The sequence below is a fragment of the Lepidochelys olivacea genome, assembly GCF_965140295.1.
Source record: "Lepidochelys olivacea isolate rLepOli2 genome assembly, chromosome: 8".
Lineage (NCBI taxonomy): Eukaryota > Metazoa > Chordata > Testudines > Cheloniidae > Lepidochelys > Lepidochelys olivacea.
The window spans coordinates 888,526-909,864 of NC_140418.1; the positions used below are offsets into that span (position 1 = coordinate 888,526).

Here is a 21,339-nt window from a genome sequence, read left to right on the forward strand (position 1 = left end):
TCAGTTTCCCCTCTGTGTTGCACAAGTATCTCGGTGCTGGGACAAGGGTGCGTGATCCTTGCAGAGACCCCAGAGGGCAGGGGTCATGCTGCCTGGGCCCAGACAATGGCGGACACTCTCTATCCTGGCAGCTGAAGGCCGGGGCCCATCCTCTGCAAGGAGCCAGCCAGAGGCACCCAGGACACCTCCTCTGTGGATCTGGAACAGCTGCCATGGGAGAGGTTAATAAGACTGGGACTGCTCAGCTTGGAAAAGAGAGGACTCAGGGGGAGATGAGAGAGGTCTATAAATCATGGCTAGGGTGGAGAGAGTGACTAGGGACATGTTATTTACTTCTCATAACACAAGAACCAGGGGATACCCAAGGAAATTAACAGGCAGCAGGTTTAAAACAAACAAAAGGAAGTACTTCTTCACACAACGCACAGTCAGCCTGGGGAACTCTTTGCCAGAGGATGTTGTGAAGGCCAAAACTATACCAGGGTTGAAAAAAGAACTAGGTAAATTCATGGCAGACAGGTCCATCAAAGGCTGTTAGCCAGGATGGGCAGGGACCAAACCCCACACTCCAGGTGTCCCTAACCTCTGACTGCCAGCTCCCGGGGCTGGAGTCCAGGGTGCGAATTGCTCACACGCACCCTGTTCTGTTCGCTCCCTCGGAAGTGGTGGCAGACAGGACCTGGGGCGGGGCGGGGCGGGCCATTGGGCTGCCCCAGGCGGCCACGCTCCACGGCAGCGTTAGTGTCAGCAGCACCTGCCTGCTCCTAGCCCGCCTGGAGTGCACTGGCTGCCAGCTGCGGGGCAGCGGAGTGATGAGAACAGGGAGCCTCGGCTGCCTCCCCTGACCTGCAGCAGCCAGCGTTGCCCCCAGCCACGCTCAGACCTTCCCCTGCCGTTTGAGCACCTCTGGGGAGCCTGTGCCAGGCAGCTGCCATGTGACCCACCCTCCCGGCAGGGTACCTCTCCCCATCACCCACCGGGCACAGCCCGTTCATGCGACCCAGCCCCAGCCACCCCAGCCCTGGCATGCCCTCAGCACAGGGCGCATGAGGCCACACTGGCTCCATCCCTCCCTCCCACACCTTCGAAGGGGAAGGCCAGGCCAGGCCTGTGCAGAATCTGTCCCTGTCCCTGCGGAGGGGCCCAGGTGCCAAGGGCAGAGTCAGCCTATGCCAGGCTTGGGAGCAGCCACCATCCCGCTGGAATGACTGAGCCTCACCCAGGCACCTGCCTGAGTAACCCAGGAGTCCTGGGCCAGCCTTCTCTCCCGGGGTTCGGGCTCAGGCAGGGCAGGGGAGAGCTGGGGGCTGCCCTTGGCTGACCCAGCCGTGTGCTCAGGGCTAGGGTGAATCTCAGCGTAGGGGGAGATGCCGGCTGCGTGCCCCCCTCACCGCCAGCCTGTGCCCAGAGCTGCCCAGCAGGGGGGCTAGGCCCTGTCCAGGCTGCTGGAGCTCTTGCCAGGCACCTTGGGGGCTACCTCTTGGCTTAGGAGGGTGACTAGCTTCCTGAAGCCACTGTTAACTGTGGCCTGCGGGAGGGAGCTGACTAGAGCATCTTCCTCCCCCTCCTCCTCCTCGCCCCGCTCCTGCCCCTCCTGATCCAGCAGCCGCCTGTACTGGGCCTCCAGGGAGGGGCTGGGCCCCGTGCTGGGAGCCAGGGGGCTGCTCCAGCGCTTGGACACCATGCAGCTGTTGTCGTAGATGGGGGTCAGGTTGGTGCTGCTCCCTTCCGGGGAGCCCCTGGAGCCCAGGAGTGAGGACCCCTCCCCCTCCACGGAGCAGGAGCGGCCCAGGGTGTAGAGGTTCTCGTAGAGATGCTCCGAAAGCCGGAGTCCCTGCCCGCAGAACGCCCTGGCCACTCCCGGCTCCACCTTGGCCTCTCCCCAGGGCTCGAGCGGGGGCTGCAGGCCTCTGTGGATGGAGGCATAGACGATGGGGCTCTCAGCTCCTGCCCCTGCACAGCCCCCCAACTCCAGGGTGCGGGGCAGGGCCTGTCCACTCTCTGGACAAAGCCCCGCAGGGAGGGACGGCCTCCCTGCACCCTCCAGGGCCCAGGGGGGCAGCGCTTCCTCCAGGCTCTGGGAGCTCCGCAGCCTGGGCTCCATTCCCTGCCTGGAGCCCAGAGGCTCCGGCGCTTGGGGGCTGCTCCTGCCCAGGAGGCTGCTGCTCTGGCGGGCGATGGCTGCGGAGACGAGGTTGCACAGCTCAGCGGCCCGGCTGGTGGCCAAGGTGAAGATGCCCTCGCCCGAGTCGCAGCGGCGGCCTGCCTCGAAGGAGAACAGGGCCTGCAGGGAGCAGACAGCAGCGTTACCTGGGGTGCTGGGCCATGGACGCCTGCCCGGAGAGCTCGGGGCTCCCAAGGGGCCCACGCAGGCTTGGAGCAGGCAGGCGGCAGGGCTGGGCCTGCCCCGGTGCTCCTGCGGCCCTGGCACTGCAAGGGCAGAGGTGGCCCCTGCGGGAGGCAGCCCAGTACCTTGTCATGGCCGAATTTGCGCAGGAAGGGGTAGGGCCAGGTGAGGAGGGACTGGCGGGACTGGGGGGTCTTCAGCACAAGTCCCTTGGGCAAGGCGGCCAGCAGGTAGTGCCCACTCAGGCCGCACCTGGCGGAGGCATCCGTCTTGTGCACCAGCACCAGGAACTCGTTCACTGCAGGGACACAAACCCACACACGAGTCACTGCCCGGCCCCACTGCATCCCACCTTCTGCCCAAGCCACTGCCCGGCCCCACTGCGTCCCCCTTCCTGCCTGCCAGAGTCACTGCCCGGCCCCACTGTGTTCCCCCCTGCTCACCAGAGTCACTGCCCGGCCCCACTGCGTCCCCCTTCCCGCCTGCCAGAGTCACTGTCTGGCCCCACTGTGTTCCCTCCTGCTCACCAGAGTCACTGCCCAGCCCCACTGCATTCCCCCTTCCACCTGAGTCACTGCCCGGCCCCACTGCGTCCCCCTTCCTGCCTGCCAGAGTCACTGCCCGGCCCCACTGCGTCCCCCTTCCTGCCTGCCAGAGTCACTGCCCGGCCCCACTGTGTTCCCCCCTGCTCACCAGAGTCACTGCCCGGCCCCACTGCGTCCCCCTTCCCGCCTGCCAGAGTCACTGTCTGGCCCCACTGTGTTCCCCCCTGCTCACCAGAGTCACTGCCCAGCCCCACTGCATTCCCCCTTCCACCTGAGTCACTGCCCGGCCCCACTGCGTCCCCCTTCCCGCCTGCCAGAGTCACTATCTGGCCCCACTGTGTTGCCCCCTGCTCACCAGAGTCACTGCCCAGCCCCACTGCATTCCCCCTTTCCGCCTGCCAGAGTCACTGCCTGGCCCCACTGCGTCCCCCTTCCTGCCTGCCAGAGTCACTGCCTGGCCCCACTGTATTTCCCCACTCACTGCCCGGCCCCACTGCATCGCCCCACCAAAGTCACTGCCTGGCCCCAAGCGGCCCCCAGCCACATCTCCAGCCATTCTGCTCTCCCCAGGCACCCCATGCAGGAAGACCCTCCCCCTCTATTCCAAGGCCCCCAATTCCAGCCTCCCTCCAGCCGACTGGGTGGGATCCTCTGGTCCCTGCCCCTCCCCCTCGCCTGGGGTCCCTGTGCCTGACCCACACGGTGCCAGGCTGTACGTACAGTCCTGCCAGGATGAGTAGAGGGTGTTTTCCTCCACGTGGAGATCAGGTCCAGGGGGGTCCCTGGTGCTGCCAGGTGCTGGCTCGTTAGTGCACTGAAAGCAGAGAGCAGAGCAGCTGCAGCCCCCCAGGGCACCTGCCCTTCCCCGCCCATGGACACAGGGGCTGTACCCTCCTGGCACCCAAATATGGGCAACAGGGTGCAGCCAACTCAGATCCCCTGGGGCAGAGGCCATGCCAGCACCCAGGGGAGGAGCCAGGGGCCATGCCAGCGCCCCGGGGGAGGAGGTGGGGTGTGCCAGCACCCAGGGGGAGGGGCAGGCTGTGACGAAGTGGGACTGTTCTTAATGTTTCCTCTGAATAATGTGGGGGTGCCTCAGTTTCCCCTAGGCAGTTCTTAAGTCTCTAGGTGGTGGGGTAAGGGTGTCTGATCATTGCAGAGCCCTAGAGGGCAGGTGTGTGCAGGGATCGGGACACAGAGAATGGCCGACACCCTGTTTCCTGGCCACTAATGGCCTGGGCCCTTCCCCCCTGCAAGGTGAGAGCTAAAGGGTTGGAGAACAAAGGAATCCGGTGACCTCCTGGCCCGGGAAAGGGACAAAGCCCAGAGGAGGGGGGGGCTGGAGGGAGTTTCAGTTTGGGGCTGGCTGGGGACGAGGAGTGAAGGGCAGACGGGGTTGTCTGGCTCACTGCCCCCCAAAATGGACCCGGCTGAGGGGTCCTGTTCTCTGCACCTGCAAGCTCTGTTTTAGACCATGTTCCTGTCGTCTAATAAACCTTCTGTGTTACTGGCTGGCTGAGAGTCCCGTCTGACTGCGGAGTTGGGGGGCAGGACCCCCTGGCTTCCCCAAGACCCCGCCTGGGCAGACTTGCTGGGGGAAGCGCAGGGAGGGGCAGAGGAGGCTGAATGCTCCGAGGTCAGACCCGGGAAGGTGGAAGCTGGGTGAGCTGTGTGTCCTGCAGACAGGCTGCTCCCAGAAAGGAGACTTCCCCAGAGTCCTGCCTGGCTTCGTGGGGAGCAGTTCCAGAGCATCGGCCGGGGACTCCGTGACACAGGGGCCATACCAGCAGCCAGGGGGAGTGGGTGAGGTTGGCAGGGCCATGCCAGCACCCAGGGGGAGGAGGCAGTGCAGGCGAGGCCATGATGGCATCTGGGAGGTCCTTGCCGATGGAGCCATGCCAGCGCAGGGGTGTTGCTTTGGTTTATGGCAGCCCCACCCCAGCAGACCCCCTCCCCACGGGTCTCCTGGCGCTGCCCAGGGAGCCTAGGTGGGTCAGCCCCGGTGCTGAGGAGCGGTACCCAGGGGTGGTGGGGGCAGTACCTGGAAGGCCAGCTGGCCGAGCTGTGCTATCCACCCATCCCGCTGCTCGGCTGCCAGCATGTAGCTCTTCTCCATGGTGTTCAGGGAGAAGGCAGCCGTGCCCTTGGGGCAGCTGTGGCCGTCTGCGGGCCCCACAGAGACACAGTCTGCGAGCCGGATGACCCGGCGCTCACACCTCCGCAGGGATGCCTTCTCTGGACCAGAGCCGTCATTCCGCACTTCGCATGTCTCCAGCCGGGCAATGCCACAGGGGCTGTTGGCAAAGAGCTGGGCCCACACCTTCCTCCAGGACTTCTGGGGGGCAGATAGGGCACGACTCACCCCAGGGGCTCCCAGCACAGCCCTATTTGCCCACAAAGCAATGCAAATGGCCCCTGGTGCCCACGGGAGGCGGCAGAGAACAGGGTGGGGCTGGCAGAGATGAGGGGCTGGAGGGGACTGCCAGAGGGCCACAAGTCCAGGCCTCCGCACCGGGGCAGGACTCAGTCAACTGGGCCCCCCCGATGGGTTTGTCCAAAATGGTCTTAAAACTCTCCCACGCCGGGAATACCACATCCTGGCCTGGCCCCCTGGCCCAGCGCTGACCTTCCTGGAGAGTCAGGCAGTTTCTCCTGCTTCCTACCCTCAGTCTGAAGCCCATTGCTCTTCACCCTGCCTCAGCAGATAGCACCCTTTAGAAAAGCCCTCCCCAGATTGGTGCCCCTCGGTTGCTTTTCTCTGAACTAAACACGCCCAGTTTTTTAAATCATTCCTCACAGGGCAGATTTTCTAAACCTTCCATCACGTTTGTTGCTCTGCTGCCTCTGGTCTCTCCAATTTGTCCACATCTTCCCTCGAGTGCGGCTCCCACAACTGGACACAGCGCTCCAGTCTCACGCGGCCCCGCCGAGTGGGACAGTCACCTCCTGTCTGCTGTTAATACACCCAGAGCAACAGCAGCCTTTTGCCCAGCTGCATCACACCGGGGACTCTCAGTCACCTTATGATCCCTGCTAGGCCTGTCCCTTTTCAGTGTATTACCACCTAGTCCCTTAATCCCCAGCTGGTAACTGCGCACGTGATTTTTCTGTCCTAAGTGAAGTAACCTGCAGGAGACAGAAGGGTTCGGGGAGGGCCCACTGGGCACGTGCCCTGCTGACATCTGGCGCCTTCCCAGACCCTAGGTGCAGGAGGACGGCCCACTCCCGCAAAGACACCCTGATCTTACTCTGCATGAGGAGCTGATACTCCTCGGGCAGGTACCTGGAACCTCAGGGTCACGAGCACCAAGGGGCGGGATGTGAGGGAAGAGGCAATTCCACAGGCTTCCGAGCCTCAGCCTAGTGGCTAGCCAGGACAGCCACCCCCAGCACAGCCAGATTGGCTTCCCTGACCCAGGCGGGGCCATGCAGCGAGCCAGCGATGGGGTGGGATAGGCCCCAAGTCCTGATTCTGGGCTCCCTGCTGTACCCACTAGCTGCCCTCTCCAGAGCTACAACTTGGCCCTGGACCGAGCTGGGCTGCTGGGGCTGTTTTTAGCCCAGAGCTTGATGCAAATTAAGCCATTTTGAGCCATTTGTTTTCTCGATAGCTGCCCCACATCTGCTGCATGAGCCCAGGCCCCGGAGCCAGCAGCAGCCACATCCTCCCTGGGGAGGGTCTGCATCAGCCAGCACCTGGCCTGCCAGAGCACAGCAGGGGAGAGAGAGAGGGAGCACCCCCACCTCCAGGGGTGCGGGACAGAACAGTGTGGCAGCAGCTGGGTCCATGGGCCTGGCCCAGCAGAGTCTAAGGGATAGAGGCAGATGAGCCTGGCTCGCAGCACCCACCAGGCCATAAATACCGGCCCAGCAGGGGAGCAGAGTGCTTTTTTCAAAGCGGGGAGGGGGGGAGAAGTGCACTACATATAAAACAAAACAGCAGGGGCCCCCCAGGGAGGAATTTGGTTCCCAGCCAAACTGTGTTTGCTCATTGTAATAGAATGAGCTGTCCCCAAAGCAGCCTTGCTTTTAATCATTCAAACCCTACACTTTTCTCCCACGGGCGTCTATACCCATGCAAGCAGTTCCCATGTGCACACAGAGTCCCCCCCCCGTTCCCAAAGGGGGGAATTTCCCCGCTCTTTGTTCAGCTCACGCATGTGGGGCACCCTACTGGGCACAGCTGGGGTGGGGGCAGAGAGCACAGCTGAGGGGCCCATCATCAGTTAGCACAGACAGGGGCCCAGCCAAAGCTGCCCAGTCAGGGCCCTGCCTCTGCTGTTACCTTCAAGGTGCTGCATGCTCTCAGAGCCGAAGGGCCAGGCTGGCAGTGCAGCGTTCCTGCAGCCCAAGGGACGTGCCCCAGCCTGTCCCAAACCTCCCCACAGTGCTCAATGGGGCAGGCGTATTCCTGGGACCTGCTTTCCCAGGCAACCAGGGAGCTCGCTGCATATTCCACAGCCCCAGCCCTCCCCCGGGGAGGGACCAAGGACAAACCCTGCATGGGCCTGGGCAGCCAAGCACATGGCAATCCTACCACACAGCTCAGATGCTGCCTTGCAGAGAGGACTCCCGGTTCCCAAAGCCTGGAACAAGCTGTGCCCACAGTCCCCCCGGTAGCCACTAGGTGCCCCCCCAAGGCCTGCTCTTACTCCGAGTCCCCAGTGCCTCAGCAGGGCCAAGGCACATTGGTGAAGCTGCCCAGGTGGGATCCTGCAGCCACTCATTGGAGAATGACAGGTTTCAGAGTAACAGCCGTGTTAGTCTGTATTCGCAAAAAGAAAAGGAGGACTTGCGGCACCTTAGAGACTAACCAATTTATTTGAGCACAAGCTTTCGTGAGCTACAGCTCACTTCAAGGGAGCTGTAGCTCACGAAAACTTATGCTCAAATAAATTGGTTAGTCTCTAAGGTGCCACAAGTCCTCCTTTTCATTGGAGAATGAGACTTCTGGGGACCTGACCTGAAATCTGCCCCTGCGCCCAGCATGACCCACCTGCCCCAGCCTCAGACAGCAGTCAGCACCAAGCCCCCAGGAACCCACGGCAGCAGCCAACCTTTCCCCAGAGACAGCGCAAAGGGGCAGAGGGCAAGGTGACCCCTTTGTCTCCCGCCAGCTCTATCTCCCAGAGTTCAGCAATCACAACCCCCAGTTCTGTTGGCATAGAGGCAGGGGCCCCAAGCCTCCCCCCCGTAGACAGTGCCGCACTCCCCCCAGCACATAGCAAGGGGGACTCCTGTTCAAACTCCCCACCCCCCAAAGCTCTGGATTTTGTTTTAAGTCTGTTTATTAACATTTCAGTGAGAGTTACTCTCATGACGCAGCTTATAGCTGGGACAGGTGTGGCTCAGGAACACAGGGAGGCTGCCTGGGTGAGCCCCCCTACCCCAAAGCCTGGAGTTGGTGCCTTGGGGCCAGCAGGGGTTGAGATCAGACACAGCATGGTCAGTTGTGGGGCGGTGACCTGGGGCCACTCCCGCTCCGCTTTGTTGGGACTGAAGACCAACCCCCCCTCTCCCTGCACTCCTGTGCCCAGCACTCTCAGCCCCTCCCCCCTTTACCTTTCCAAATTTCAAGTGCTGGACATAGAGGATCCCGGCCTTCATAGGGGTCTCCATGGGCCCAGCCGGCCTGGCAGGGCTGTGTGCAGAAGGCAGCGGTGCCGGTAATGGGGAGTGGTGGCCGCTGAAGCGGAGTGAGTGCGCGGGGAGACTTCCTTTCTCGCTAACTTCCCCTTTGTGGTGTGTGGGGTGAGGGGCAGGCAGCGCGGGGGAGCAACGTCCCCCAGGGAGACCAGTGGGGCAGAATGAGCATGGCAGAGGCAGCAGCAGCCTGCATGGGGCTGCTGAGTTCAGACAGTCAAGCCTGGAGACGGTGCCCCGCTGCCCAGCTCCTCCGCAGCCAGCGACGACACCGGGCTGGCCCGCAGCCGAGGGTCAGCCATGCCTCAGGGCTCTTCCAGCCCAGAGCAACTTGCGTGCGGTGAGCCACAACCCAGGGGCCAGCACAGCCGCCCCTGAGAACCCCAGGCCTTCGGCAGATGCCACTGGCCCCAGCCCCGCGTGACGGCTCCTGCTTCTGGCCATGGCTCCCCTGTGCTCAGGGGCTTTGCAGAGCCTGCGAGCGGCTGGGGGCCCAGCTTGCCCGATGCCTGCATGTTGACACTGGCTGACGTAACGGGCCATTGCAGCATAGCGCCGATGCTTCCTCTCCGAGCAGGGAACCACGGGGCCTGGCCGAGCAGCACTGACCACGGCCCACACAACAGGCACCTTACGACATGCCTGAGCCCAGAGGGAAGGGACATGGACATGCTCTTGGGAAGAAGCGGGGCCAGCTGCCAAGGCTGCTGGGCTCCGGGGAACTCTCCTGCCTGGCCCAGCAAGCACACACCACAGGCAGCAGCGCAGCCCAGGGGCCTGGGCTAGAAGTCCATGGAGCTGTGTGCCAGATAGTCCTTGCGGCCGATGTTGCTGACTTGCTTGGTCTGCATGGCTTCCAGCTTGGGGCAGTCGGTGATGCGGTGGCCCAGGCCCCCACAGAAGGCACAGCCCCTCTCGCCTGCAATGGAGGGAGTGGGGTCAGAGGCAGCTTGCCGGGGGTGGGGTGGGGACAGGACTGTGCGCACACCCTACAGCACAGGGGGAAGCAGCCCCAGCCCAGCACCCCGCAGAGGCAGGGCCAGCCCATCACATGGGGAGCTGAGCCCCAGACCATGGCAGAGCAGGGAACTGACCTCTCGAGACCCAGACTAGCGCTCCAACCAAAGGGAGCGCTGGGGCCTGGACGTGCCAGCTCTGGGTGCTTTGCCCCAGGAGTGGCCTGCCAGCCGGGCAGTGCAGGGTCCAGAGTGCCCTGCCCCCTCCACGTCTGCACCACCATGCAGGCAACAGTGCTGTGGCAACCCCCGCCCCGCCCCCTAGGGCAGCTGGGAGCCGCCGACCCCTCACCTCCAATATCCAGCATAGTCTCGTCCCCACAGTGCAGCACCTGCAGCACCGGGGGCACCTTCTGCTTGGCCTCCAACAGCAGCGCCTTCAAGTCCATGAGCACGGACTCATCTGGGGCAGAGAGGAACATGAGAACCGAGCCTGGCCTGGGGCAGCTCTGCCCCGCCACAAGGGCCCACTGGATCTGGGCACCAGCAGGACAGAGGGCAATGCTCAATCCAGGGGAGACTGCGCGCGGGGAGGGGGGGGGGGGGGGAAATCAGCCAAGCTGGGGACAAAAGGAGTCCGTAAGCACCAGCAAACCCCACAGGGCAGCACAGCACCCACAAGCACGGGCATCGGGGCAGCACTGTCTGAGGGACAGCAGCCCGCTCTACTGAGTCACCCGCCCTGCTCCTTGGGCGGCACAGGCCTGTGCTAGGGAGCACCCCCTAGGGAGCCCCAGCCCACTCCCTGCAACACGTAGGTGTTCCTTGAGGTTTCCCCTTTAAGTGTTGAGCCCAGCCCAGGGGCAAGCTCCCAGGGCAGGGCAGAGACACTCCTGGCCCAGCTCAGCCCAATTGCTGCGAACCCAAAGGGCACAGCAGCCAGCCACAGCCCCGCTCCCGCGTGCCCCTCACCACAGGCCTTGTTGATGAAGGTGGTGGCGATGCCGGTGTTCCCCGAGCGGCCCGTACGCCCAATTCGGTGAACTATGGGGAGAAACAGAGAGTCAGACCCAGGCCACTGACCGCAGAGAGCCAGGCAGGAATCCAGCTGAGCACCCAGACGGGGGACCTCCCCACCCCAAGGATGCTGCCTTTCCCAAGGAGACCAGCCACTGCAGGGACATGCCCAAGGACCTGTCCTCCCATCCCTGAACAGAGCAAAGCAATCTGCCTGGTTCACCCTCTGTAAGGCCTTTGTCTGTAGCCATATTGCAAGGCCTAAAGCCTAAGGCCTTTGTCTGCAGCCAGGTTAAAAAAACCAGCAGCCATGAGCTAAGAAGCAGGAGTCACATCCTCACCTTTCCATCTAAATTACATTAAAGCAATGTCATATCAGGCTGTTAAAAGGGAGATCCTGGCCTAATAGTACCCCCATCACCAGATAAAGAAACAGATCTTAAGATGGTTAAAGAAAACTTAGTTTGATGGCACCTGCCTGGGAAGAAATCACTTCTCAATAGTTGGGATTGTGAAATCCTCATTTCTTCTTGTTTTATCATTATGGTCCCCACTTCCCTATTGTTTGTCTGTATGAGCTCTGTCTGGTTCTTCGATTGTTTCTGTCTGCTACGTAATTAATTTTGCTCTGTGTAAATTAATTTAGGTGGTGGGGTAGGATTGGTTAGCGATTTTTGTTACAGTGTTAGGATTGTTTAGTAATGTTTTAGTAAAATGACTGGTTAAGGTACAGCTAAGCAGGACTCAAGTTTCACTATATAAACTGAGGTCCAAAAGGAAGTTTTGCAGAACCAACTCCAGGACACAGCCCCAAAGATCAGAGCTGCCAGACTCAACACTGCCAATGACACCGTGCAGAAACTGGAGTCCCCGAGATGGACCTGATCCTGACTGGCCATCAAGAAAAGTTCTTCTGTCTTAATGGGAGTGGCGAGCACTGTATGTGTAGCATGTGCATGGTTTTGGTGATTGTTAATAAATAGAGGTTAAGACGGATATTACTGTGAGAGGCTCTTTCACTGGTAAAAGACCCTGTAAACCCGCAAAGATTAAGCCCCGAGCCCACAGGGAATGGGTGTTTGCACAGAGCTAGAGCCCTGGGCCTTTCACCTGGAGCCCTAGGAACTGCATAAAGGTGAGTGCCCTCGAACATGCGAACAACAGAGAATTTTGTGTGGGTAACACCTCTGCCTGGCTCACCTCCCTCCCCCTGTCCTTGGGCCCTCTGCCCTACCGTAGTTCTCGATCTCCTCTGGCATGTCGTAGTTGATGACGTGCTGGATGGCTGGGAAATCCAAGCCCTTGGAGGCTACGTCGGTAGCAACCAGGACGTCCTTCTTCCCGTCCCGGAAGGCCTCGATGGCCTTCGTCCGCTCCTCCTGGTCTGGAAGGGCCCAGCACAGAGGGTTAGCGCGGGCCCCGCTCTGCCAGCTCAGGGCCCCGCCTCCAAACCCACCTCAGACTAGGGGCATGGACAGAGCGATATGCCAAGTACTAGTCAGACCTCTCCCCCATGCGCCAGAGGCAGGGGGCCCTGTGGGTCAGACACCACAGCAGGGTTCCATGGGGGCCCGAGGGAGCAGCCGGTCCGAGGAAGGCTCACTCATCTCCTCGGTCCTGCCCCTGGTGTGGTGACCTGCCTGGCCGTGGCCCATGGCACATGGAGCTGAGTCCAGAACAGCTCGTCACGTTAGGGAGCTGGGGCTAGATTCACAGCAGAGGCCTGGGAACTGGACTGCCTAGTCCCTTCGCAGCACTGCCCTACAGGCATTCCTCAGAAGCCATCTCAGGGCCCCACAGCCCCTGCTTTCATTCAAAGCCACTACGTTTCTACCTGTAGGGCTGTGGCAACCGGCTGGGGAATGCGAACAGAGGCTAGGCTAGTGCAGCACTACCTGCTTGAATCTGCTGAGAGCCAGAACTGCTAGCTTTGAGCAGGGATCCCACCCTGCCCTCTCACACTCTGGGCTGCACCATTTCTGCTGCCAGGGGCCCTAATGCTTTGCCTTCCTACCCCTGCCCTGCCAGGCCCCGCCTGCATCTGCCTCCTGCTCCCCAGCTCCCATTGGGACAGTCAGCTGGATTCCATGGCATGCTCCCAGCATGAGGCCATGGAGTGAGCTGTTACGGGGGCAGGGTGCCCAAGCAAGCACCAAGGTTGCAGGCTGGCAAGCGGCCCAGCCTGGAGACCAGTGCAGCTACAAGGCCCAGAGAGCTAGCTATGAGCTCTCCCGTAGCTGGTGCACATGTGGGTAGGGTGAGCTGGGCCCCTGGAGAACACAACTAAATGATGGGCAAGATGGTAAAACGATCTATGAAAAAGCAGCACCGGGAGAGAGGCTGAGCTCTGATCCCACCCATGCAAGCATCTGACAGGAAGGCATTGCACCGAGAGAAGTGGTTCTCGTTGTCAAGCTGGCGCTGCAGAGTTTCAGAGAAGGGACCATTGGGTCATCCGGTCTGTCCTCCTGCATCTCACAGGCCAGAGCATTTCACAGACACCCCTCTATGGAGCCCAAGGACAAGTGCCCCGAGGACTGAAATGCTTTAAGACTCAGCCGTGAGCCACAGGCGGAGAAGAGGAGACAGCAAGGTGTCAGCAGTGCCCGAGGTCCCTGCAGCAGCTGGGAAGTGACTTGGTGAGATTTGCCCATGTGGCAGGCCATGCCCCACGCTGCAGAGGAAGGTGAAGAAGCCCTTGGTTCCCAGCCAATCTGACCTAGAGAGAAATTCCTTCTCGAGCTCAAACCCTAAGCATGTCAGCAAGACCCACTGGTCTGGTCCACCTGAGAGGTGCCCTGTCTCCAGCTGTGGCCGATCCCTGGCACCCCAGAGGAAGGTGAGAAAACCCCAGAGTACATCTAGGCAATTGTGCACCAACTGAAAAATCTCCTGCCTGACCCCCACAGGTGACCAGTTGAAGCCCTGAAACCTGAGACTGGATTAGTCATTATCTTAATGCAGAGGGGCAGGGTTCTGAGCACGCTGAGGGCCATGCATGCAACTCACCCCCTTCATGGGCCATGGGGAGGTATGGGAACAGGGAAATTCAGAGTCCATGGCCAGAAAGGACCGCGATGACCATACAACCCAACACTCCAGGCATGCAGGCTGGGGGATTTCCCCCAGAAGCTGGATTCAAGCGTAACTTTTTAAGCCAACTAGTCTCACCTTCCAGACTCCAAGCAATGGTGAGTCCATCAGCTCCCCTGCTAAAAGCCCTATGACCCTCACAGCTGGGAAATTACTTCCTCTGACAAGGCCTGATCTAACTGTCTCTGGGGGAGCCTGTGCCAGCCAGGCTGTCGAACACCCCACTCTGGGGGAGCCTTTGCACGGGGAAGGATCCATCCGCAGGGGTCCAGTCACCAGCATCCTTCTTGGTGACAAGCTGTTTACACCTCCCATCCAAGACTTTTCCAGCCCCTGCACCAGCGCTTCAGGGCCCTGGCTACCAATCCCCTGGGGATGCACCTGACTGGCATCAAACACAGCCAATCTGATTGAGGCTTCCACCCTGTGCTCAGCCTGGGATACTCAAAGCAGTGCATGCTGGGACGGCTACCCGTGTGACCCGGGGCATAGGAGCAGCTCTCACTGACCTTTCCCTCCGTGTATGGCCACCGCTTCCACGCCCTTGAGCAGCAGGTACTCGTGGATCGCGTCAACGTCAGCCTTCTTCTCTGCAAAGATCAGCACCTGCCAGAGGGCCAGCATCAGCACAGAGACCCCCGCACTGCACAGGACTGACCAGCCCCGTCACAGCGGACCCGCTGGTTGGAGGGTTTGCAGCTGAGAGCCTGGGCACAGCATGGAGTGCTGTGGACCCCGAAGCACCTGGGCACGGTCTCGTTCGTCCCCTACCCTGTGGTGGGGCACAGGGCCAGGAAGAGCTGGCCTGCATCAGGGCTGCATTCCATCAGAAGGAGCAGCTACAGTCCCTCCCTCCCCCGACAAGCTGCTGGGGCAGCAGGTGTGCAGTACTCACGGGCGGCGGGGTCTTCTGCAGGCACTCAAGCAGGTACACCATCTTGGCTTCCTCCTTCACGTACTCCACTTCCTGTGCACAAACACAGGGCTCCAGTCAGAGAGGGGCAGGAGCTGGGAGAATACGCACAGGCCCGGGAGGGCACAGGTCGCAGGGCCCAGAGCAAACCCCTCTGGCAGACAGTGGATTCTGGCAGGACCACCGGGACCCAGCCACGCTGGGGTCCAGCACAGAGCATTCAGGAGCTCACCTGTATAACATCCAGGCTGGCAGCTCCAGCTCGCCCCACATTGATGGTGATGGGCTTCACCAGGGCACTCTTGGCAAAGTTCTGGATCTTCTTGGGCATGGTGGCACTGAAGAGAAGGGTCTGCCTCTGGCCCTGGACCGAGAGCCAAGGGCAGGGAGGTTAGCACGGCCATTCAGCCAGTACAACGAATGGGGTGAGCTGATCTCAGCAACAGCCAGTGGGTGCTGGCAGGCACCCCAGACTCCCTACACAGGGGCCCTTGGAGAACAGCTTTGTGCCAGCAGGGCTGGGGCAACACACGGTGCGACCAGAGCCCCAACAGAGGGGCACATGGGACAGCAGGCATGAGACAGGGCAGAAATACAGTGCCAAGCTGGGAGGTCAGAGCTGTTACCCACAGTGAAAAGCTGCAGGAGGCAGGCCGGGGCAGCAGCAGCTGGGGCCTGACAAGGAAGCCATTAGCCCTGCCAGCCAGGACCCTCGTGCTCCACAGCAGCCAGTGAGGCCTGGGCCAGGAGCTGGGCGCAGCGCCCCCAGCAGGTGGGGAGCTGTGCTGGCAACACGCACCTCCAGGCTCCTGAGTGGGCCAGGCCAGGGACTGGGAACAAGGGAATTAAACCCTTCAGGGCACCGGCTGCCCTGCACCCACACCTCCCCTACCCACCAGCTACCTTGAAGTAAGAGAAGATGGTGCGGATGTCTCCTTCGAAGCCCATGTCGATCATCCTGTCGGCCTCATCCAGGGCCAGGTAGCGACAGATGTCCAGGCTCACCATCTTCTTCTGCAGCAGGTCCATGAGGCGGCCCGGGGTAGCCACCATCATATGCACACCGCTGCAGGGCAGGGCAGGGCAGGGCAGGGCAGGGCAGGCATCAGGGCTCCTGCACAATCTGGCTGCAGGGGAGGAAGGGCCCCGCGAGCTGCCCACCTCGCCAGGGACCCAGCACCCCACACCACACCCCTCAGCCTCATGCTGCTGGCAGGCACCCTGCCCAGCCCCCACCCCAGCCTTCTCACCTTCGCCTCAGACTGATCCCCTCCTGCAGGGTCCCAAGGCTGCAGGCTCAGAACCCTGGCACCCAAGCAGGCCTGAGGAGATGCAGTGCCCAGTGAGACAGGCTGCTGCATACAATCCTCCTGGGGGTGCCCACACAGGGAGGGAAGAGGACTGCCCGCAGGTCCTCCGGAGCAGGACTTACTGTTTGATCGTCTCCATCTGCTCCTTGACGGACATGCCCCCGATGCAGAGAGCGCAGCGCAGCAGGGGCAGGCTGTCCTCATGCAGCAGGTGGCAGTAGTACTCAAGGATGCCGTGGGTCTGCCTGGCCAGCTCCCTCTACAGAGAGAGGAGAGTCCATTAATCCCCACTGCGCCCGCCTCTCTTGGCTGATGCCCGATCCAACATCACCCCAGCAAGCCCCTGGCTCAGACCTGCCCACGTGAGCCAAGCACACTTACAGAGGGGCAGATGATGAGCCCATAGGGTCCCTCTCTCTTGGAGAATGGCAGCCGTTTCTCCTGCTCCAGGCAGAACATGATGACGGGGAGCGTGAACACCAGAGTTTTCCCTGAGCCAGTGAATGCGATGCCAATCATATCCCTGCCAGACAGGCTGCAGGAGACACGGGGAGCGGGTCAGCGGGAAGAGACTCCAAAGCAGTGAGGAGCCCTGCACCAGCCCCTGCCAGGGCTGTGCCCTGCCAGGGAGGAGGCGGACGGTGTATCACCGGGGCAGGGTGTCCGTCTCACCCTGCTGGCCGCGCTCCCAGAGCTGGGGAAGGCAGCACTCACATGGTGGGGATGCCCTGGATCTGGATGGGAGTCGGCTGCTGGATTCCCTTTTTCTTCAGGCCCCTCAGGATAGCTGCGAACAGAATGTGCGGGGAGAGGGGTGTTAGTAGCACAAGAGTGGCCGGACATAGGGCTGTGACCCACCTCCCCTCCATCCAGTTGCCAATAGCATTTGTTTCATCAGTGCCACCTCCTCCCTTCCCCACCCCCCCAGGCCCTGCCTCCAGACCGGCAGCTGGGGCGGAGGGGCGGGGCTGGTTGTGATCCCTGAATTGGATCTATGACCTCCAGGTACTACACACCAAGGTGCCTCCCCCACAACAACTCCTCCCTGCCCCAAATCACCTGCCGGGAACTTCATTTCCTTGAAGCTCTTGATGGGTGGGGGGATGCCCTCGCCCTCCACCAGGATGTGGTACTTTCTGCGCACCCGGTCGTGCCGTGCCTCCGACATGCCCAGGATGTAATGCGGTGCCTTCCAGCTGCGGAGAGGGCGGGGAGGAGGTTCAGCAAGGAACAGGAAAACCAGACTGACTGAGCTGCACTCACTGACGCACCCAGAGCTCAACACTGCTTTGCTTGGGCAGGCAGCAGGCGGACTGGCCCAGCTACGTACTCGTTGATCCCCCAGACAGAGCCCCAAGCCCCCCAGGATTCCAGGCTCCAATGGCACTAATGCAAAAGCTGGGGCCATCCATGAAGAGGGGACAGAGCCCACCCACAGGGCCCACTTCCAGAGCAGAGTAACTGAACTGTCAGCCACCCAGCAGAATAGCCAGGTGCTCCGGCTCCCATGTGCGCTGGGGTACAATGAAAGCAACTGCTCCACTCTGCAGCATCAACCCCTAATTCCATGGCCAAGGCTGGAACATCCTTCGCTCCCAGTGAGGCTCAGGGTACAAGTTATTGAGGAGTATTTCCCATGGCCATGTTTCTGTTATACCCCCCGTGGGGCCTGGTCCCCCCACAGGCCAGGGAAGGAGCTGTAGCCCTCAGCAGCCTATCTAGGCCTCAGCTGCTGCGTTGCTCTCTAGGCTGCCTAGCTCGCCAGCACACACGTCTGCCTTCCCAATTCCCCAGCTGGAGACCGGGCCCCAGCTCTCACTCCGAGTCCCCAGCCCTGCTGCTCCGACCCATGGAACTGTGCGCACAGCTGAGGATGGCTGCGGAGCAAGGATCAGCTGCAAGCAGGGCCCAACAGACACAAAAACTTGTTTGTGGATAGAGCCTAGCACAATGGGGCCCTGAGCCACAACCGAGCCCCCTGTGTGTTACCATAATACACACAGTAAACAGTACCACACCATGCTGGGCACCTGGCTACAGCAGAAGGGTGAATCCCAGGGCATCTTGGGAAAATGCCAGCTTTCACAGCCAAAGAACTGTGGAGTCCATGGGAACCCGAATGAACTGACTGGGGCAGGTCAGAACTCCCCAAGCTACGCTTTCAGGCTCTCTGCAGATTCAAGCAGATTCATCAGTCACACTTCAGAGATTTGCTCTGGAATCGCATGGCCTAGCTTTTTTGAAATGACAGGTCAGTGTGGAGCACAAGTACGCAGTGAGAGAGAATTCGGAGGCCATGCATCTTCAGGGCCACAACTAAGGCCCGGGGGGAACCTCTAAAGCTGGCTCCAGCAGAGAAGGCAGGTTCCATGGCGCTGGTATGTGGGGAGATTCGGTTCCTGCTTCCTTCACTGGGGCTCCCCCTAAGGCTCAGCATTTAGCCCAAGGCTAGCAGTTTGCAGGAGCATTTGCTACCACTATGAACCAGAAGGATCCCCAGTGTGCCCTGAAGTGCAGTAAGTGACAATACCTAGCTCTTCTATAGCACTGTCAGCCAGGGACCTCACAGCCTGCTACAAAAGAAATCAGGGTCACCACCCGAATTTTACAGATGGAGAAAGTGAGGGACAGAGGAAATGGCTTGTCGAAGAACCCAGCTGCCAGTTCCAAAAATAAAACCAAGGCTCCCAATGCCCAGTCGAGGACTCAAACCACTAGTTCACACCGCCTCGAGTTTCTTTCAGCTTGCACAAAGCCGCTGCAATCCGACAGCCAATGTATCCCCATGGAGCGCACCTGGTTTTAATCGGATCGTCATAGGTGATGCCCTTTGCCATCTCCTTCACAGACATCAAAGCTGCACAAAAACAGAGACTGGAGGATCAGTGTCAGCTCTTGAGAGGTCAGCTGGGCACGTGGCTTTGACTAGAGGTTTAGCGGTGAGGCAGTCAGGACAAAGGACGTTTGGGGGAGCCAGAACAGGAGTGAAGTGGCAGGGAATTGTCCCTCTCTGTGCATGTGGGGCCCCGCTGGGTCAGCAACACCGACTCGCTGACTCGCTCTCTCCAGGGAGAGCAGCAGGAGCTAGGGAGAGGCTGGGACTGTTGAACCCCACACCAGCTGGCTGGGCTTCCACATGAGGACAGCATGAGCACCGTCACCTTTTCCCTCTGTCGCTTCGCCAGCAACAGGCAGGGAACCAGAGTGAATGTCACCTCACAGCCAACTCCACTTCCCCCACAGCCCTCAATCCCAGCACGACCCACCTCGACCCTCTGCCACGCTCTCCAGGATCTTTTCCTCCTCCTTCAGCTGCTTCTCCTTGGCTGACTCCTTGCGCGCTGTGGAGGGTTGAGAAAGGGAGTTATGTGCTGCCCACAGATTACTCCCCGGCCACAAGCCACCCTAAGGGACCCCCTCCTCCTCCTGCCAACCCTACCTTCCGCCTTCTCTTTAAGGTGCTGGTGCTGGTCCAGGAGGCTGATGTTGGACTGGGGGCCCAGAGGAATATCATCTTCATCACCCCGGTGCTCACTGCTACTGTCCCGCTGCTCCTCCTCCAGCACCCCCTTCCTGCGCATCTGCAGCAGCTTCTGCAGCTGCGGGAACACAGAGCAGTCAGAGCACGCAGCAGCCACAAGGGCCCCGTTACAGGAGACGGAGCTCACGGGCCCCGTTGTGCCCTTGCCAGCGAGGAGAGGAACGATAGTCTTGGGGGGAGGAGACCCCCCCTTTATCCACCCACAGGGCCCCCCGCAATCTGCCCTGGGGGACCATGATGCCGTCCCCATGACAGCCCCAGTGACCTGCCCAGGGCCACAGGGGCTCTGCTCGGGGGGTGGAATTGAACCTACCAGCCCCACCTCTTGTGGGCAGCCCCCCGGGGCCCATGCCCAGAGTGCTCACAAGCCGGGACTGGGGCCAGGAGCACCACGGCAACGGGGGGGGAGGGTGGGGGGGGTGACAACAGCCCCTCCCCTCCCGCCCCGCCTGGCCCTCCCCCAGCCCGGGCCCCCCACACCCAGCCCCCCCTGGCCCCCTCCCGCCACCGTCACCATCTCCTGCTTCCCCCCCACCGGCCCCGGCCCCGATCCCCTCCCCCTCCCCCCACCCGCCTCCCACCGGCACCGATCCCCTCCCCCCACCGGCCCCGGCCCCGCCGTCACCATCTCCTGCTTCCCCCCCACCGGCCCCGGCCCCGATCCCCTCCCCCCACCGGCCCCGCCGTCACCATCTCCTGCTTCCCCCCCGCCGGCCCCGGCCCCGGCCCCGATCCCCTCCCCCCACCGTCACCATCTCCTGCTTCCCCCCCGCCGGCCCCGGCCCCGGCCCCGATCCCCTCCCCCCACCGTCACCATCTCCTGCTTCCCCCCCGCCGGCCCCGGCCCCGGCCCCGATCCCCTCCCCCCACCGTCACCATCTCCTGCTTCCCCCCCACCGGCCCGGCCCCGATCCCCTCCCCCTCCCCCCACCCGCCTCCCACCGGCCCCGGCCCCGATCCCCTCCCCCCACCGGCCCCGCCGTCACCATCTCCTGCTTCCCCCCGCCGGCCCCGGCCCCGGCCCCGATCCCCTCCCCCCACCGCCCCCGGCCCCGCCGTCACCATCTCCTGCTTCCGCTGCTTGACCGGCACGTAGGGCACGTATCCGTCATCCTCCTCCCCGGACGGGCCCGACCCCTCCGCCGGCTCCTCGCGCGGCCGCTGCGGGGAGACACAAGGTCACGTCACGGGCCGCGGCCCCCGGGCGGGGGCGGGGGCGCGGGGGGGGGAGGGGCTCTCACCTTCCGGTCGCTTCCGACCTCCATGGTCCGGTCCCCGCGGACTCGCCCGCGAAACGCGCGTCGCCCGCGAGCGTCGGCGCTGGGCCTGGGGCGGGCCCTGTCGCTCAGCAACGCCCCGCAGACGTACCACGTGAGGGGCGACGCGCAGGACGGGCTGCGCCGAAGGACAAACTTAGTGAGTCGCTTACGGAGGGGTCCGCGCAGGGCTCGGGGGCGGAGCAGCCAGGCCGCCGCGCGCTGGGCCCCGCCCCCTGCACCACGTGTCCCGCCCCCGCCGAAAGCCCCCGGTCTCCGCCCCCCGCTTCCCTCCAGACCCCGCCCCCCGGTCTCCGCCCCCCCAGACCCCGCCCCCGCCCCAGCTTCCCCCCCCCGACCCCGATCCCCAACCCCCCCCACCCCAATCTCTGCCCCCCAGCCCCGATCTCTGCCCCCCACCCCACAGCCAGCTTCCCCCCAGACCCCGATCTCTGCCCCCCAGACCCCGCCCCCGCCCCAGCTTCCCCCCCCACCCCGATCCCCAACCCCCCACCCCAATCTCTGCCCCCCAGCCCCGATCTCTGCCCCCCACCCCACAGCCAGCTTCCCCCCAGACCCCGATCTCTGCCCCCCCGACCCCGATCCCCAACCCCCCCCACCCCAATCTCTGCCCCCCAGCCCCGATCTCTGCCCCCCACCCCACAGCCAGCTTCCCCCCAGACCCCGATCTCTGCCCCTCAGACCCCGATCCCCAACC

General features: G+C 62.3%; 2 protein-coding genes across 3 annotated transcripts; both read right to left on the minus strand.

Moving 5' to 3' along the window:
* Positions 1 to 370: 370 nt before the first annotated feature.
* On the minus strand, positions 371 to 8,511 carry DOK3 (docking protein 3; the record flags this gene model as incomplete). The annotated part of the gene is made up of 5 exons (XM_084637648.1): positions 371 to 2,284; positions 2,473 to 2,645; positions 3,613 to 3,706; positions 4,934 to 5,227; positions 8,455 to 8,511. The coding sequence occupies 5 exons, from the start codon at positions 8,509 to 8,511 to the stop codon at positions 1,427 to 1,429; spliced, it is 1,476 nt and encodes a 491-aa protein (XP_084493774.1). The 3' UTR covers positions 371 to 1,426.
* Positions 8,512 to 8,521: 10 nt separating this feature from the next.
* Positions 8,522 to 20,758, minus strand: DDX41 (DEAD-box helicase 41). Of its 2 annotated transcripts, XM_084637646.1 has the most exons (17): positions 20,607 to 20,758; positions 20,428 to 20,526; positions 19,264 to 19,423; positions 19,091 to 19,165; positions 18,621 to 18,681; positions 16,884 to 17,020; positions 16,539 to 16,611; positions 16,206 to 16,359; positions 15,947 to 16,083; positions 15,418 to 15,580; positions 14,747 to 14,878; positions 14,497 to 14,568; positions 14,111 to 14,207; positions 11,743 to 11,892; positions 10,464 to 10,535; positions 9,844 to 9,954; positions 8,522 to 9,454 (listed from the first exon to the last, which is right to left on the minus strand). In XM_084637646.1, exons 1-17 carry the CDS (start codon positions 20,628 to 20,630, stop codon positions 9,318 to 9,320), a joined length of 1,854 nt encoding a protein of 617 aa, XP_084493772.1. In that variant the 5' UTR covers positions 20,631 to 20,758; the 3' UTR covers positions 8,522 to 9,317. The 2 variants fall into 2 exon arrangements, with proteins under 2 accessions (XP_084493772.1, XP_084493773.1); XM_084637647.1 differs by lacking the exons at positions 20,428 to 20,526; positions 20,607 to 20,758 and adding an exon at positions 19,880 to 19,887.
* Between the last annotated feature and the right edge of the window lie 581 nt (positions 20,759 to 21,339).

Coding starts and splice junctions, on each gene's coding strand:
- DDX41 (XM_084637646.1), bottom strand. CDS start 20,630: ATGGAGGTCGGAAGCGACCGGAAG. Junction 18,682..19,090: donor GAGCGTGGCAGAGGGTCGAG/GTGGGTCGTGCT, acceptor GTTTTTGTGCAG/CTTTGATGTCTGTGAAGGAG. Junction 9,955..10,463: donor CTTCATCAACAAGGCCTGTG/GTGAGGGGCACG, acceptor TCTCTGCCCCAG/ATGAGTCCGTGCTCATGGAC.